The sequence below is a fragment of the Neodiprion pinetum genome, chromosome 6, assembly GCF_021155775.2.
Source record: "Neodiprion pinetum isolate iyNeoPine1 chromosome 6, iyNeoPine1.2, whole genome shotgun sequence".
NCBI classification, from domain to species: domain Eukaryota; kingdom Metazoa; phylum Arthropoda; class Insecta; order Hymenoptera; family Diprionidae; genus Neodiprion; species Neodiprion pinetum.
In genome coordinates, this window is record NC_060237.1 from 469,218 (window position 1) to 486,643 (window position 17,426).

The 17,426-nt window shown below is 40.5% G+C and overlaps 4 protein-coding genes across 7 annotated transcripts; all 4 read right to left on the minus strand.

Moving 5' to 3' along the window:
* Positions 1-1,642: 1,642 nt before the first annotated feature.
* Positions 1,643-6,545, minus strand: LOC124221115 (myrosinase 1-like). 4 transcript variants are annotated; one of them, XM_046630797.2, is made up of 8 exons: positions 4,330-4,670; positions 4,067-4,200; positions 3,737-3,994; positions 3,492-3,675; positions 3,010-3,404; positions 2,692-2,939; positions 2,266-2,518; positions 1,643-2,129 (listed from the first exon to the last, which is right to left on the minus strand). In XM_046630797.2, exons 1-7 carry the CDS (start codon positions 4,421-4,423, stop codon positions 2,308-2,310), a joined length of 1,524 nt encoding a protein of 507 aa, XP_046486753.1. In that variant the 5' UTR covers positions 4,424-4,670; the 3' UTR covers positions 1,643-2,129; positions 2,266-2,307. The 4 variants fall into 4 exon arrangements, with proteins under 4 accessions (XP_046486753.1, XP_046486755.1, XP_046486752.1 ...); XM_046630799.2 differs by having other exon boundaries at positions 1,643-2,132; XM_046630796.2 differs by lacking the exon at positions 1,643-2,129 and adding an exon at positions 6,414-6,545 and having other exon boundaries at positions 2,187-2,518; positions 4,330-4,432.
* Positions 6,546-7,200: 655 nt separating this feature from the next.
* Positions 7,201-10,348, minus strand: LOC124221118 (myrosinase 1-like). The gene is made up of 8 exons (XM_046630803.2): positions 9,850-10,348; positions 9,669-9,769; positions 9,440-9,573; positions 9,024-9,357; positions 8,591-8,933; positions 8,362-8,512; positions 8,050-8,291; positions 7,201-7,978 (listed from the first exon to the last, which is right to left on the minus strand). Exons 1-8 carry the CDS (start codon positions 9,900-9,902, stop codon positions 7,849-7,851), a joined length of 1,488 nt encoding a protein of 495 aa, XP_046486759.1. The 5' UTR covers positions 9,903-10,348; the 3' UTR covers positions 7,201-7,848.
* A 57-nt stretch (positions 10,349-10,405) lies between these two features.
* LOC124221119 (myrosinase 1-like) lies at positions 10,406-13,542 on the minus strand. Its single transcript, XM_046630804.2, has 8 exons — positions 13,013-13,542; positions 12,852-12,952; positions 12,637-12,770; positions 12,236-12,572; positions 11,824-12,160; positions 11,600-11,750; positions 11,275-11,516; positions 10,406-11,193 (listed from the first exon to the last, which is right to left on the minus strand). Exons 1-8 carry the CDS (start codon positions 13,057-13,059, stop codon positions 11,055-11,057), a joined length of 1,488 nt encoding a protein of 495 aa, XP_046486760.1. The 5' UTR covers positions 13,060-13,542; the 3' UTR covers positions 10,406-11,054.
* A 128-nt stretch (positions 13,543-13,670) lies between these two features.
* LOC124221116 (myrosinase 1-like) lies at positions 13,671-16,940 on the minus strand. The gene is made up of 8 exons (XM_046630800.2): positions 16,807-16,940; positions 16,641-16,741; positions 16,429-16,562; positions 15,141-15,474; positions 14,727-15,063; positions 14,494-14,644; positions 14,179-14,420; positions 13,671-14,107 (listed from the first exon to the last, which is right to left on the minus strand). The coding sequence occupies exons 1-8, from the start codon at positions 16,872-16,874 to the stop codon at positions 13,969-13,971; spliced, it is 1,506 nt and encodes a 501-aa protein (XP_046486756.1). The 5' UTR covers positions 16,875-16,940; the 3' UTR covers positions 13,671-13,968.
* Between the last annotated feature and the right edge of the window lie 486 nt (positions 16,941-17,426).

A 17,426-nucleotide genomic window follows, 5' to 3' on the forward strand; every position in this document is an offset into this window, starting at 1 on the left:
TTGCGAGTTGCTCGCATAAAGGAGAAACGTATTTGATGCTCAATACCATTTCTTATCGGACCACGAAATCTATAAATAATACTCGCCTTGTTTCGGACGTAAACGATCGCGATGTCGTATAATTGCCCCTCGCTAACTTTCCTCTCGATTAAGCGGTGGCTCGTAGCTGCCACGCGAACTTCTCGCTGGAAGCACATTGCTGCAACTATTACTACAGAACGGCCGTATGGCCACCGGGACCCTTCTCTACTCACCTTTTTCTTCCGCTTGCTCTGAGGATTCCGATGGATTCTTGTTTTCCGGGGCGCGGTTTCCGAGGTTATGAATTTTGCAAAATTGCAACCTCATAATTTTTGAGGTGTGCGAAACGCGGGTAATACTGCAGCTTACCGATTAGTATGCAAATGACGCAAGGTCCCATCACACGAAATATCGGAGTACGGAGGAACAAAATAAATTATCACAATTTTCTGTGGTCGAAACTAATTTTCGATTTGGGTATTGAGACCGATCGCAGTGCCTGAATTCGACGACAGCTTCAGATGGTGGAAAGAATGCGTTGATCAACGATGATTTGAAGAGTGACGAAACTCTCCGAAGGGTGAACAAAAGCTACACCCAATCGCAAGCGGCCATAAATTACATAAGGTTGTGCTCGAAGATTTTTGCCCCCCCCCCCCGGCCCTAAAAATTTTACTTCATTTTTAGACAATGGCCAAGCTAAGGTAACTTAGGTTTTCATGCTCATACCTGTGTGCTAATATTGTCACATTCAAATTAGAAACTTCGTTGAATTCGTGCCTGAATCTGATTTACTGACGGGGGGGCGACGGGGGTTGTTTTAAAGGATGGCTGATGCTAGAAGGTGGGCAGAGGCTGCGCGGCGGCGAAAATGTGGCGTGATGTACTAGCACAGATATATGTGTACACGAAGACTCGGGAGGAGACTGCCGAGTAATAGCTGGTAGATATTGCGAAACCCGCGGAGAGTGATAAAAGTAAATCCCGCACCTTTCCGTGGCTTCGCTAAAATTTGCGGGCAAATTGCTTACTGGAATCCCGCGGGGAGTAAAAGAATATACTGAAGTTCGTGTAAAAAATCAGAAACAAGTAAGCCTCGATACTTTCATCTAAACTATCGCCACAGCAGAGAATATACATATATAGACCAATTTTAATTATCAGCGGCTGCAGTCCTGTGATTTCACGTGACCATCAAATTTTCCAGAAAAAAACATCAAAGAAAAATGATCGAATGAAAACAATTTTCGAGTGACCGATTTGTCGATTCGCTGTTCAGCGGCTGGCTCATCAATCAATAACTGGACATGCTTATCAATTTGATTAGCTTCGTCATTCTTGCTGGTTTGGAAAAGTCGTCCACGTCCGAGTAACTCTGAGTGGTGGTTTCGTTTGTACAGAGCACAATAATCAAGTTACCGCTGGATTGCTAATGGCATTGTCGTTGGCCGCGTACCCTTTTCTTTTATATTTTCAACGACCGTAATGAACTTTGGAGAAGACGTTAAATCGAATCAGGCCCAACCCGCAGGAAATATCAAGCGATACCCACAACGATCTGTGCCCATATTTTCACAGTCACGTACACCAATCGATGCATCACTTTTATCTAATCATCACACTGCGGCGTAAGCTTCCAGCGACCGCTACATCTCGTCTCAGAAATTGACTGAAAATAATTCCTTGGACTAACCATAATCGAAAATACACTAACCTCGAGAGTTCGACAAGTTTTAAAGGTCATTTCAAATGTCGGGATTCACTTACACGCTATCTCTGTCTGTAACGCCGAACACAAAACTCAACAATATCGCTGCAGGAATCATCCGCGGAATTCCAGAGTTGATGAGGGTGTTTTTTCCCTTGATATTTTATGTTCACCGTAGATAGTGAACTCGGAGCATATTCCAAGTCGCGGGTCAATGAATTATACATCATATGCGGCTCGGCAGTAAGTGTTTAAGCCGGGGTGGAAGGAATGCCGGAGGAATACAAAGCATTAGAGAGATTTCTCTGGAGAGCTGAATGGACCACGGCGGCACAACTTTACCGCTGTTGGTTTTTTTTCGGCTCTTCAGCTCTTCGCGGATTAGTCCACTTTCTTGAATCTACTAAAACATACCGGGTTATTGAGTGAAGTAATAATGTGAAGAAAATTCTTGCAATGTTTTTCATCATCCATTAGTCAATTTTATTCTTTCACTTAGATTCCGTATTGGACGTGATGACACATGTCACGCTTACCATTTTTCGTGAAGTGCAGTTTCCCATCTAACATTATGCTGATTACGATAAGAAGAAAGTTTCTTTTCCGTGTGTCGAGACGCATAGATTTATTCGCTTGGCGAATTTCTTATCGCTGGCGAAAAGCTCCTCGTTGAATTTTTCGGGCAGTCGTCGTTTCGAAATCAGCTCACGGTAATACTCTCCAGATTTTTTTATCGTGCGTGGTCTGGAAGGGTCTTCGAAGTCGACGTAATACAATCCGAACCGCATCCTGAAAAATAACAGTTTCTTGAATTGTCCAATGGTCGCGAATGGCCGTTATCGTATTCTATCTCCAGCCAAAACCCGTGTATCTATCTATTCTATCGAAATCCCGAAAATTCTCCGGGGATCTGTCAGAGGCTCTTAAGCAATAAGGCAGCTAGGAAGAGTGAAAAAGCTCACGTGTATCCCTGGAGCCATTCAAAATTGTCCATGAGGCTCCAATGGGTGTAGCCAGTGATGTTTATCTTGTCGCGATGAATAGCTGTGAGCAGCTCTTCCAGATAACGATGCGTGTAACGAATACGTTCCCAGTCTTCATGTTTTGATGAACCATCCTCTGGCCAACCATTTTCCGTAACGATTATCTCTCGATCACCGTACTCGTTTCTTAGCCATCGGAACATGTTGCCAAACTCTACTGCGTTCTCCTGCAAAAGGTGAAAAAAGAGTCAATGGAAAACGAGGAAGGTCATTTTTCAACAAACTGTTTTTCCTCACCTTGTGCCAGAAGCACACGGATTCCGGCCAACCCAAGCCATCATTCGTTAATTTTACGCCACAGTCGTTAACCCAGCTTGGTTCTGTGGTATCTGGATTGGGAACGGCGAGCAGCGAAGTGTACGTGTTGACGGCAATGAAGTCAGCGGTGCCTCTGATCAAGTCGACCCAATATTTTCCAAGTACCGGAAGTCGAGACCTTGGGAAACCCTGCTCCGCACTTTTCTTCGCTATGGCGTCCTTCATCACTTTGGGGTAGTCACCTTCTGCGCTGAAAATCGGATGAGCGAACCACCCGAATTTGAACTGCTTTGCCTTTTCGGCAACCGCAACGTCTTCGGGGGAATCGGTTTTCGGCACGTAACCAAACCAGTGAATGACCATCGATAGGCGACCTAATCAGGTCCATGCAACCATGGTGAATTAGTCTCCGAGGTTTCATAGATCCTGTGAAATATTTTCTAACCGGCATGTAATCGCACCTTCCTGCTTACTCTTGAAGCTTTCCTGGTACAAATGGTAAGCTCTCGCGTGAGACTTGAGGATTGTTTGGCCGACGAGATAAACTCCAACGCCAGGCGAGTGCGTCGCTGGTGCTAAGCCAACTCCGCCATGACTTAGTGCTGCGATTACCCAGGGCTCGTTAAAGGTGAACCAAGTTTTCACCTGGAGAATGCAATACTTTTAATTAGGATCTTCACGGAACCATCAAAATCAGCTCACTCACCCTGTCCCCGAAATTCTCGAACAAGACTTTCGCGTAATCCGCGAAATAGTCGACCAGTGCTTCATTTTGCCAGCCTCCGAGTTCCTGCAGGGGCTGTGGCAGGTCCCAGTGGAACATGGTTCCCATTGGTTCGATTCCTCGAGCAATCAGTCCGTCTATCAAATTGTTATAATACCGAATTCCGTCTGGGTTAATCTTGTTTGCGAATCCCGTTGGCAAGATCCGCGACCAGGAGAACGAGAATCGGTAAAAATCAACCTGTGCAAATGGAGTCTCCTAATTGAACAGCATTTGGCTACGTATTTTTGGTTTTTTTGCGCAGATACGCACCCCAAGATCTTCTAGCATTTTTATGTCATCCTTGTATTTGTGATACGAGTCACAAGCGACGTCTCCATTGTGTCGCTTCTCGACAGTATCGGGTTTGGAGTGGGTCATGCGGTCCCAGATATTTTCGCCTTTGCCTAAGTTCACAAAATTTATCGGGTAATAATCCCAAGACTGAGGTTAGCAGGTGAAGTTTTGAACCGTCACTCACTGAACGTGAAGAAATCGACTAAGAGACTATTCTGCAAAAAATTGAGTTCACTTGCCTTCTTCATTCCAGCCACCTTCTATTTGATACGAAGCTGTTCCAACGCCAAATTTGAACCCCTTAGGAAACGTTGTTTTTTCCGTGCCGACCATGGTCTCAGACTAAGAACATCAGGACAATAAAAAATAATGTAAGGCCCGTTGCTGTGAACACTATGCAAATACAATTATTGTTTGGACAACCAAAGTTCTAAACGAGCACCTTGATGTTCACTTTGAGAATGGATTGAAAATTTCCAACTGATATTTTATAGAGCGACTGCTTCAACTGCCAAATATTAAGTGATTGGTGATATTATAAGTAAGAGTAACTAATAAATTATGTGGTGGGAGCGATTAGTAGTTCTGTAATTGTCTGGGTGGACTTCGTTAGCCGATGACGATAATAAACTTACACATGACAGTGTGATCGAAAATTTATCACAAGGAAAATGTGTATGTAGCGAGATAACGATAACAAATATGATAATTCGCTTAATTTTGTTTATTTGAGGAGTGATTTTTTCTTAATAGATCTGTATGCTCTCATTTTTAAGCTTGTCGTTGCCGGATGTGAGTCAGTTCTTTCCTGGATTATTATCGCACTACTCGAAAAATTAATCCAGAAGCCAACTCTCATAGATACGTAAAAGGCATCCTATGCCAATCCGACCGAGGTCTGACCCCCGACCTCTCCTATTCGGTTCGAGATTTTTTATTTTCTTCTTTCAACTCTAACGATAAAAGTTACTCAGATTTTTTTCAGATTTTGTGAACAAAATTTTGTTTACTTCAGATTTTTCGAAACGAAAACATCGTTGGCCCAAACTCTAAAATCTGAAAAATATTTTAAAAGTCCAGTATTAGATATCAAAACATTCAAGTCCAAGCCCCAAGCTGGTTGGTGTTCTCCTCAAAATTTTAATTTTATAAAATTACAACCGAATTAAATCTTATTTGCAAGATTGCCATTAGAAAAATAACATAATGAAAAATATTGGACTGAATCGAATAGGTCGAGGACCCAGGTTGATTCGGCGTGGAACGCCTCATAACCTAATTCATATTAATGAAAACTCGTGAGGTAAGCACTACGTCATGCAGGTGCTATGAGTGGTGTAAAATTGATGAAGTCTTGCGGTAAGGTAAAAGTCATAGATAAGCGAACAGGTACGGTAATTATAGATTTTTTCTCACGTTTTATCAAATCTGTTTATGAGATAATAGGTTACTGATTTGTGACGACGCCCTCACGTTTAACTTGTCGATATTACTTAAAACTTCAGACAAAATTGTGCTAGCATAAGCGACAATACAGTTTTTGTTAATTTTGAACACAGTGGCCACAGGATTGTCAACCCTAATGGGCTTAGGTGGTACTGTCATCCGACAATTATTACATAAATTGTCGTAATTTTTCTTACAGATTCTCTGAGCAAAATGGATGCATCGAACAATTTTTTTTTTCTTTACGCTTAACCTGAATGGATCAAAAGCTACTTGTTTAAATGTCGATATCTCCGGTTCCCTTTGTCGTACAGATTGCAGCAAAAACTCATTTTAAAGCTCTTGAATCGTGCTTTCATCTCATTTATTTCAAATCTACAGAATCAACGATTTTCGATTTACTTCAAACAATTAGATTATTTAAACGTGGTTTTCAAGATGATAACTTACTTTGAAAATTTTGAAAAAAATCCGAGCATGTTCCTTGATTCATTCTCTGAAAAATTTTCAAGTTTGGAAGTGGAACTCCGACGAAAACTATTTGTAAAAAGCTATTGATTCATGAGAGAATCAGAAACATCGAGGTATATTTTTGGCCAAATTCAACCCGCTTGACGTGGCAAACTCACATTAGGATGCAGTGGATTTTGAACAATGATGATATATATGTTTGTAATTCTTCAATATTTGTTTACTATCTGAAGCGAGTTAGTTATAATCAGCAGAAGCAAAAACTATTTATCAATATTCGCCATGAAATAGCGATTACATGTGGAATAAGTCCGATAAATTTTAAGTTTGCAAGGAAAAAAAAACGTACCAGCAAATTACAAGAGGGTTAATAAAGTCATCATTTTTATAGCACACATCCACTCACCTCCCAGTTTTCTAGATCACGAACAAGCAAATTGTTATTGCACTTTTTTTTTTTACTAATTCACCAGTTTAACGTTCAGGGCTGTTGACAGCGACGCGCCGGAATCCAAACTAAACTGTCCTGCTTGGCCCAAGCACTTTCCTGTTCTATTCCCGTTACAAAATATGCCCTCCCTTCGTCTATTTTTGGGTTTGTTTTCTGGGGGCATTCTTTCTCCGCCAAGTCTTCAGGATTCGACAGCCTAGGCGGCATATCTGTTAGGATCGTTCAACTTTACCCTGCAGCTGGGTTTTTTCGAGCTGGAGTATATCAATTTTTACAAAGTAGAATTATACACAATGACTTTAGCATTTTTTTGTTGATTACCTTTTTCTATGACTTCGTTGTAACCCATGATACAGTAATTATACCAAAATAATGGATATATGATTATATCCTAAGTATAAAGCTAGACGTGATTATAATATGAACATTTTTGGGATTGCCATTGAGGAACTGAGTGTTTTCTCGTAACAATTTACATCGCCCATGCACTTTTTAGCATAGTTACTTTCACAACGAGTATATCTACCGAATTTTCGAATAACGCAAATTGACAGAAACACCAACTTGTTACATTATTATTTTTGATGTTTTTATCCGCAGCTTCATTATTCCACAAAAACCTGAATGGCTGTGTAGTGCCAGCTGCAGGCCAGGTGGAAACTGTTGGATTATGAGGTAGATAAATCACTTTTTGGATTTGATGTAGATAGTAATAAGAAAGTATTTATCAAAATTTTATACTGGTTTCTACATAACTGCCATTGTAACACACCGTTCTCTTCGTGTACATCAAACGGCTCGTATCACTGACAAAGTACAACTGCCTTCCACACACCTCGAAGAGGAGAAAAAGAAAAAGAAATCGTGTGCAATCTTACGAGGTCAAGATGTCATATTTAGTTTATATATAGTACACCTAGTTAAGAAAGATATATTAAAATAAAATCGGATAAGTACCCATGACTGAGATTTAAGTAGATGTAGGGAGCTCTAAGAAGCATAAGCGTTTGGCCAGAATATTAGACTAACTCAAGGGTACGTAAATCTACTGATATCTACGGAAATCTCGGTAAACATATGATTCTTTAAAATTTAGATCCAAGTTTATCAAACTTATTCAAAATCTATCAAAAAAATTTATACATAGATCCAAAATTTTTTTCCTGGGCTTTCTTTTAGCGTTTATCGACCAATGAAATTGCCAAGTTTTTATCTTTTAAGTCTCTCTTTGCACAGTATTACTTCTCCCTAGAAGTTATCACAGAAAATAATTTTGAACGAGAATACAGAGAAATACACCGGAGGAAAATCGAGGAAATCAAAATTGTAACGCGTATAAAATATAGATATGATATGAAATAATATATGTCAGTAACGGCATATCGTTCATCTACCAGTACTCAGTCACAGGCTGCAGCTTTCGAGTTCTTAAAACATTTTTCCACCAATCCACTGACAGCTTGGGTGTTCGAGTTCTGTTTGAACTATTGAAATCCACATGTAAGATGCCAAAACGCTCTCTGGAAAGTGATTTCCCAAAATTATAAGCTCAGGTCTACCTGCAGGAGAAAGTTCGCTCTGTTTCACTCACGTATATCCTCTATTCCACTCGAAGTTATCGAGAAGGCTCCACATGGTATAAAGTGGCACGTTACACCCATCCTGTTTGACAGCTGTAATGAGTTCCTTCAGGTACGAGTAGAAGTAACCGATCCTCTGATGGTCGGTCAGTGTTCCCGAGTCCGAAACACCGTTCTCGAGAATATAAACAGGTGGGTTTTCGTACTCGTCTTTAATCTGTCTGAGAATATCTCCGAAGCCGAACGGAGTTACCTGAAATCAAAAGTGGCAATCAGTGAGGAAGGCCCATACCAATGGGTTTTCAAATTTACTATATGCCAACCCTTAGCCAGGCAGAAGCTGTCCGAGGCCAGCTTGGATCCACACTTTTCTCCAGACCAGAGTCAAGAGCCCATACGTCGTCTGGTTTTTTTGTTCTAGGTGATACCTCGAAGGTGGTGTAATGATTCAATCCAAAGTAGTCGGAAGTTCCTCTGCAAACAAAGAATAAGACTTTGAAATAAATGCGCATGGGAATTATATGGATTCCAATCTATTTGGTCGATACCAACCTGATGTATTTGATCCAGTTCGGCGAAAATTTCGGTAACCTTGATCTGGGGTAACCTTCGTTTTTGCTGTTACGATCGATGTTACGCTTCATAACTTCAGGGTAGTCTCCGGTTTTTGAAAAAATTGGGTGAGCCATCCATCCACAGCCGAATTGAAATGACGTTTCGACAGACGCGTTGTCTCCCGGATTTTTGGCTATTTGACCTCCGCAAGGTATCACGATGCCGATCTTTCCATTTTGGGATTTCCGGAATTCTCTGTCGTAAATGTGGTACGCTCTGGCGTGGGCCTTTAACACGTTATGGCCGCACATGTAACCCCCCGTCGGAGCGAGTTGTTTTCCTGAAAATTGTCATTTTGAATGAAAGAGCCTCTGCCTGAAGAAAGAAAAAAGAAGAAAAAAGGAAGAAGAAAGAACGCATCCTAAAATACCTGGAGCCTTACACCCATCCTCATAACCCTCCGTGCAAAATGAATTTGGCTCGTTTATCGTTGCAAATATTTTCACCTTCGGTCCAAGCTCCCGGAATACCACCCTTGCATAGTCGCCAAACCACTTAACTATCATGTCGTTCATCCAACCACCTTGTTCCTCGATCACCTGTGGGTGGTCCCAATGATAGAGAGTGACTAAGGGTTCGATGCTGTTGCGGAGTAGTTCGTCGATCAGATTTTTGTAGTAACGAATTCCATCCTCGCTGACTTTGTCAGCGTAGCCAGTTGGCAAGATGCGAGACCAGCTGAGCGAAAATCGATAGTGATCGAGCTGAGCGTGAAATGAATAAAAAGTTTAGTGAAGCGTGTTTGGGATACACATTTTCAGGTGAAATAAGTATTCGTGTACTAACTCCAATCTCCTTCAGCCATTTAACATCTTCCTTGTATTTGTGGTACGAGTCACAAGCAATGTCACCGTTACTATTATCTACAATACGCCATGGTTCTCTGTGTGTGAAATTATCCCACACACTGTGACCTTTATCTGTGGATTGTAATGTAATATGAATTATAAAATAAATCAAATTTTAAGAGAATTGAACGTTTTTCAAAATCACATGCAATTTGCAAGCTCCATACCACTTGCGTTCCAGCCGCCTTCAATTTGATACGACGCTCCTGCAGCTCCGATACGAAATCCCTCAGGAAAGGTAAGATAATCATCGTCGTGACAGAAAATGCTAAGAGTAAAGCAAATATGAGGATTATGCATAAGGTTTTCACGGTTGATATCACAACTTGAAGTTCAGTTGGTACTCACCGTGAGATCAGCAAGAAGTACAACAAAAGACTCCAGCAGAGTGTAGACGTCATAATAGAAACCGAGTTATTTTGAAGTTGGGGTAACAGTTCAATTTTACTGATCGTATTTTTTCTTTTTTCTTTCGATTATCAAGTACTAGTCTCGTCGTCCGCTTGACCTCTATGGAATTGCCTTTTCAAATCGATGGAACGTGATTCTTAATCAACCATCACTTACAAAGTGAGTTGAGAAACTGAGCATATCTCGCTCGTTCGCGGACGGTACTTGATATCAGTGGAGTGATTCATTTCACAACGGGAGGATAATAAGCCCGCTGCAATTATTTATTCCATTTGGGAGCATCGCCAATACCACAGCTTTGTTCATTGTAGTTACTAGGTTGAGTAATTCAGGTTGAAAATAACGTCTGAATGTTGTTGAGGTGATCGAAATTTTCTCCCTTAGATTACTGGGATGTCTACAGGGTCATTTACTGGCTGCTGAGAACTTCATTGAGAGAACAGGCTGCGTCCGTCGCATTTGTTTTCAGCATCATATAAGCGTGCCTGTATATTATATGCACGCTGTTTATTTGAGAAATGAAATTCAAGATAATCCAACATTCACATACTCATATCTCTATAGCAATATGATAACGATATCATGCTACAAACAATAATGGGAGTAATGATGTATGTATTTTATTTATCTCTAGTGGAAATTGAAGATTAAGTATTGTCGTGATACAAAAGATCATTTACCCTGCACCAGTTATATTATCAAATCCTCGGCATATTGATAATATTAAATTTATAATTTATAATTTTTGATAATTAATGCTTGGACCTTCCGTGTGTAATTTATTTATCTCATAGTATTGGGAGAAAAAAGTTACTTTCGGTCGAGATTACCATACGTGGTAATTGACCAATGAAGATAATACAAACGAATCACTCTAGAAATGTATTCGTATCTCGCAAGACTCATTTCGCTTTTTGAATATCTTCTTGATGTCCGGTCACAAAGTCTGCTGTCTTACAATTAGTGAATAGTAGTTATTTACATATCACGTATTCGTGTGAATATTCGACGTTAACAAATTATTCTCACTTCAATTGGTCAGTAAATGTTTGAAATACATCGATTATCACAGAACTCGGTAATAAATAACCTTCTTTCGAAATACGATCGTTCTTCAGTCGAGCTGCTTATCAACCAAATTCCTAACGTCTAGTACCGTTACTGGGAACATCCTGAAGTGTACGTGTACTGATGACTTCTTGCCACCATGACGTAGATAGTTTAGATGATCTTGTTCTGTTTGAACTGTTGAAATCAACACTTATAATGCCGAATAATTCTCTGTAAATTGAAACAACCAAGGATGTGACCATATCATAATATAATTCAGATAAATGTTCATATACAAGAAAATATACGCACGTGTAGCCAGCATTCCACTGAAAATTGTCAAGAAGTGACCATATAGTGTATGCCACGACATTGCAGCCATCATCGTTGATGGCTGTGAGCATCTCGCTGACGTATTCGTAGTAATAATTAATTCGTCGATAGTCTTCCAATTCGCCGGTGTCGGAATATCCGTTTTCAAATACATACAACGGTGGATTATTGTACTGGTCTCGAATCATACGCAAAACATTACCGAATCCTTCTGGCAATACCTGTGAACCAATTAAATTACTTCAGCGAAACCGAATTCGAGCGTTTTCAAATTCATAATTCTAATAGTTTTTCCAACACGTACGTATAACCATGAAGAACTACCGGCTGACCAGCTGGAATTGGTATTTTTAATTATGCCACTATCCCTGGTACATATGCCAAGCTCTTCGGCTGTGTCAAATATGGGCATATTTGACGTGTAGTGATTGAGACCAAAGAAGTCTGCTGTTCCACTGTAAAATGATTGCGGCGAAACGTTATTACTCAAGCGCGTTAATTATGGCAAAGTTTTGACGGTATACGAACTTTATGTACTCTATCCAATCCTGTGAAAATTCGGGTAAACGTGAAAATGGGTAATTTTCGAGTGCACTGACGTAGGCCACTCTCGTTTTCACAATTTCTGGATAGTCTCCGACAAAAATGGGGTGCATAATCCAACCGCAATCGAACTGAAAGTGTCGTTCGATGGATTCTGCGGTTACGTTCTCCCCTGGCACCCAACCGGCACAGGGCGTCACTATTCCTATTTGGCCTTCTTGAATCGCACGGAATTCGTCATCGTACAGATGATACGCTGTCGCATGAGCTTTCAGAGTATTGTGAACGCACAGGTAATGGCCCATGTTTTCTAATATTTTTCCTGAATTGAAATTCAATTACATCAGTACTTCGCACTGGGTTCCAACTCCCTGTTAATAACGAATAGTCATCGTACCTGGAGCTTTTTTAGTAGTCGAGTTGTATCCTTGTTCGCAATATACTTTTGGCTCGTTAATTGTGATGAAGGTTTTCACCATGGGTCCCAATTCTTCGAAAAGAACCCTGGCGTAATCGGTATACCACTCCACCATTAATTCGTTTGTCCATCCACCCAAATCTTCGAGAATCTGAGGATGGTCCCAGTGATATATTGTTACGATGGGCTCGATACCGTTTGCCACTAGTAACGTGGTCAGATTTTTGTAGTATTGAATTCCATCTTCACTGACTTCATTCGCAAAACCATTCGGAAGTACGCGTGACCAGCTGACCGAAAAACGGTAGAAATCCAACTGGAACGTTAAATTGTCAAATCAATGTCTTTTCACACATTATTCCGACTGTTATGATGCTAACCCCTAGATTTTTCACCCACTGCACGTCTTCTTCGTATTTATGATAAGAGTCGCAGGCCACATCTCCCGTACTTCCGTCTGCTATGTTTTCCGGTTTGTTGTGTGTGAACCAATCCCAAACATTTTCTCCTTTGTCTGTAATAAGTTGATGTAACATTCTAGTTTATAATGAATAACAACGTGACATTGCCGTAGGTACAGAAGTTGAATACTCACCGCTGACATTCCAGGCCCCTTCTATTTGGTAGGATGCGGTTGCAGCACCAATGATAAAATTTTCCGGAAAACTAAGATTAGCACCTTGACACTCGTGTAGTCTGTGGAAATTTTAAAATTAGAATACTGTGCAAGGGTCAAAGAATACTGAGAAAACTTACTTTGTGAATATTACACAGCAAATAACAATTGTCCATAATTCTTTCATGATTAGGCTGCGGTATCACATTGACAGTATGCAGCACACTAAATTCAACATTCGCATTTATAGGAGGGGCATTTAACTGGACCGATAGTGAAATTGTATATACATATATAATAGTATATATCGTATGTAAGCCAACTCTTGACATTGTCAACTCTTTTATAACCGTTGAATCCAGTCCATCCCATTTTTTATAAGATAATGGGTATCATACCATCAGTTGCAATCATTTCTTCATATCGTACATTTATGAGAGCTTTGATGGTATCCAACAACTACCAGTACCAACGATATGGAATCACTACCTTTTTATTAGTTTCATACTGTAATTCCGAAGCATTCATGACTCGTAGAATTTGCGGGGCTCATTTTTACAATTATCTCTGTAACCCTAAGTTCGAATTCAGTACTGTCATTCTGCTGTTGTCACCGTACACTGAAAAGGAGAAAATTTTTTGAGAAAAATACTAATTCAATCGCAATTGTCATCTAAGATAGACGCGATTCTCTGTAGTTAATAGAACAGATCGCGGCTGTAAACAAAAAGTGCTGGAAAATTGAGTTTTGATGTTGTCGTTTGTCCGTGTTATAGGAAACAGGTTATTAAAAAAATATTATCTGGTTCTAGAGATGATTCTCTCGTGATTTTATTCCACACTTCTGGTATGTCTTCCTCCCAGTAAATATTCGTCAAGCCTGAGGAACTGAGGCGCTGAACAAGAATCGGTTATTCATTCATACCTGTCGCTCTGGATACATAAGAGCGTAATACCTATGAACATAAGCAATTCAGGTTCGACAAATCGTCTTTGCATATGATGAAACCAAAACGTGTAACAAAGAGGCAAAGTAAAGATAAAAATCAGTGTAACTATTTTGTTAGTTGAGATGCATCGGTGCTCATCAAGTAGGCTAACGGGTACTGTTGGCAGTTGGAACACTTTGAAGTGTCCGAGTACTGATGACTTCTTGCCACCATGCCGTGGAAAGCTTTGCCGACCTTGTTCTGTCCGAACTGTCAAAGTCCACTCCGACGATGCCAAATAATTGCCTGTGAATCAACAGTATAAAGATTTTGCTCAATTATGCCATGATGAAAAATTATCCTGAAAAAGTACTGACGTGTAACCAGCTGTCCATTCGAACTCGTCCAGAAGTGACCAAATTGTGTATCTCACAACGTTGCAGCCGTCATCCTGAAAGGCTGTGAGTAACTCGGTGATGTATTCGTAGTAATAACTGATCCTGCTGTAATCATCTGATTCCCCAGTGTCAGGATATCCGTTTTCTAGGACCCATACTGGAGGATTATTGTATTGGTCTCGAATCATGCGTAATAGGTTACCGAACCCGGCTGGTACAACCTGAAAATGGATTTAATCAGTACGGTCTTATAATCGGAAGTGTGTTTCATAGGATCGTTAAAAAGATAATTACGTGTAACCACGCAGCACTCCCAAGTGACCAACTTTCATTAATAGAAGCAATTATACCACTATCTATTGTATATATACCAAGATCCTCGTTTGAATCGAACACAGGCATGCGAGACGTGTAATGATTCAGGCCAAAGAAATCTGCGGTTCCACTGTTGAATTGAAACTTTCGTGAATCAATCTGCTTGAATAACTAACCACATTAATTGCCCAAGTATTTGATCAAATACTCACTTAATGTACTCTATCCATTCATCTGAAAATTCTGGCAATCGTGAGAATGGATAACCTTGGAGAGCGCTTATGTTGGCTATCCTAGTCTTCATTATTTCTGGGTAGTCCCCAACAAATATTGGATGCATTACCCAACCACAATTAAATTGAAAATATCTCTCAATGGAATCGTCAGTCACGTTGTCCCCTGCCACCCATCCGTAACATTGTGCCACGATGCCTATTTGACCATTTTGTGTTGATCTATATTCATCGTCGTACATATGATATACTGTCGCGTGAGCTTTTAAGGAATTGTGCATGCATATATAGTGCCCCATGTTTTCCAACTCTTTACCTGTTTGAATATGTTACTGTAGAAGGCCGTCCATTACCTAATATATTATTCCAAGTTACTGGCGACGAGCACTTTACCTGGAGCAAAATAAGTGGTGTTGTATCCAACTGCACAGTAGGATTCAGGCTCGTTGATTGTGACGAAGGTTTTAACCAGGGGCCCCAGTTCTTCAAAAATGATTCTGGCATAGTCAGCGTACCACGTCACCATCAACTCGTTGGTCCATCCTCCCAAATCTTCAAGAATCTTTGGATGCTCCCAGTGATATATAGTTACGACTGGTTCGATACCGTTATCAATCAGAGCTTGGGTTAAATTTTTGTAATATTGCAGCCCATCCTCACTGACTTCGTTTGCAAAACCGTTTGGAAGTATGCGTGCCCAGCTTACCGAAAACCGGTAAAAATCCACCTGAAAGATTTATTCTTTGAAATACTTAATAGCAAAGTTATGTGGATACAGCCGTCTCTTGACATTGTTTGCAACACAATTTTGGCAGGTACCTCCCGAATGTTGAATGGAAGTACCTGGTTGCGTGTTATTCGCCTTTCTTAAGTGTTAAAGCACACCTGTAGCCTGAGTTGCGCTTCCTGAGATTAATCATTAAACACTAGCATCGAGACAAGTCTCGTGGCTAAGACTGGAGTTCGGATTACGTTTTCCAATACCGATTCATTTGATGAAGATATGTATACAATGTTGAATGTGATGCACAGAAGTTTGGTAGTCTAAAGACAATGAAATGGTTTAAATAATGTTTGACCAGCAGATAGTAAATGAGCGAACGGGTGTTTGGGTAAAGAGGAATTTAGGTGGGTAAGTCAGAAGGTGGTCTGCAGCCTGGCCGTCGATTTTTACAAGCCTGCAGCCAAAGAGTCCAGCACTTGATTTACCGTATAGTCCGTTGGGTTTTCTGGCGGGAAAGATCACGGCGATTCTCTCCTGTCCCAGGCTGGTGAACACGTGGATCCCTTTTTTACTCCAGGAACAAGGCGCGAACGAGCTTGTGAGCCGGCCTTAGTGAGAACTTTTGTCAGCCGCCTCGCCGACGTTGACTGGTTTTCGGCAGTCAAGGTTTTCCGTAGGTCAAGCCGATCAGCCTGTCACGGTGCAATTTTGACTTTGGTGGAAGTTATTGAGCAATCGGGCACTATACACTCTTGGCATGGCATTGCTCAACCAGGCGCAAGTTCGGTAACTTAAATGGACCACCTTCCAACTCACCTACTAAAGTTGGCCCTGATTGCCCATGGAATTCTTCGTTGACGCGGCACAGGGATGATTGGGACATCCGCGGTCGCTTGGTGATGGAACTGGAGGCTCGATTGTAACAGTACATCGGTGATCACAGGTATTTAAACTTACTCCCAGCTCTTTCAGCCACTGTATGTCTTCTTCATATTTATGGTAGGAATCGCAGGCTATATCTCCATTACTTCCATCTGCGATGTTTTCCGGATAGCTGTGTGTGTACCAATCCCAAATACTTTCTGCCTTATCTACATTCATGGCACAAAAAAAAACATTATGCGTGAAAAACAGTTTTGAATTCCCGAAAACAAATACCGAATACTTACCACTTACGTTCCAGGCTCCTTCTATTTGGTAGGATGAGGTGGCAACACCAATTGTGAAATTCCCAGGAAAACTGAGATTAGCGGCTTGGCATTCTTTTAACCTGGGAAAACTGCCAGATAAAAAGACTTCATCTTAATTAGGACATAATGCAGTAATTGCTCTTACCCTGTGAAGATTATACAGCAAATTACAATTTTCCACGTATGTTTCATTATTGAAATGTAATGTTCCATCAATAGAATTCAAGATGATTATTCGTTAGCAAATGGCTCGTTTCCTTGAGTTCAAAATGTTTTCATTAACACTTGGAAATTCCCCTCCCCAAGTTTTCCATCTTATCAGTACCAAAATTGACACGATTAATCACATAAGGCGTTAAAATTTGTTGACTTAAATGGCAACTGATTGCTATCATGTATATCTCTATACTTCGCTAGAAATCATTTTATATCACTGTTGTTATCTGGGAATCGATACTGAATGTAAGAACTCAATATAGTTTTTGCATAAATGATAAATGTCAAAAATGTTGTGTGGTGAATCGGCCTGTCAAATGTTATCGTCAAACGGCCGTGAGTGATGATTAATTTTTGTGACAAAGAAGTATCGCACTTGATAAATAGTATAAGCTTCAAGATTTCCGCATCTGCGAAAATGAATTGAAGTTCGTTTAGAAAGAAAATACCGCCACCTGATAATTAAATAAGGTATGAGGAACAAACACGTCCAGTGAAACTTTGCTTTCAGGTTGATCGTTCCGAAGTTACGGCTTGGTAAAGTATTAA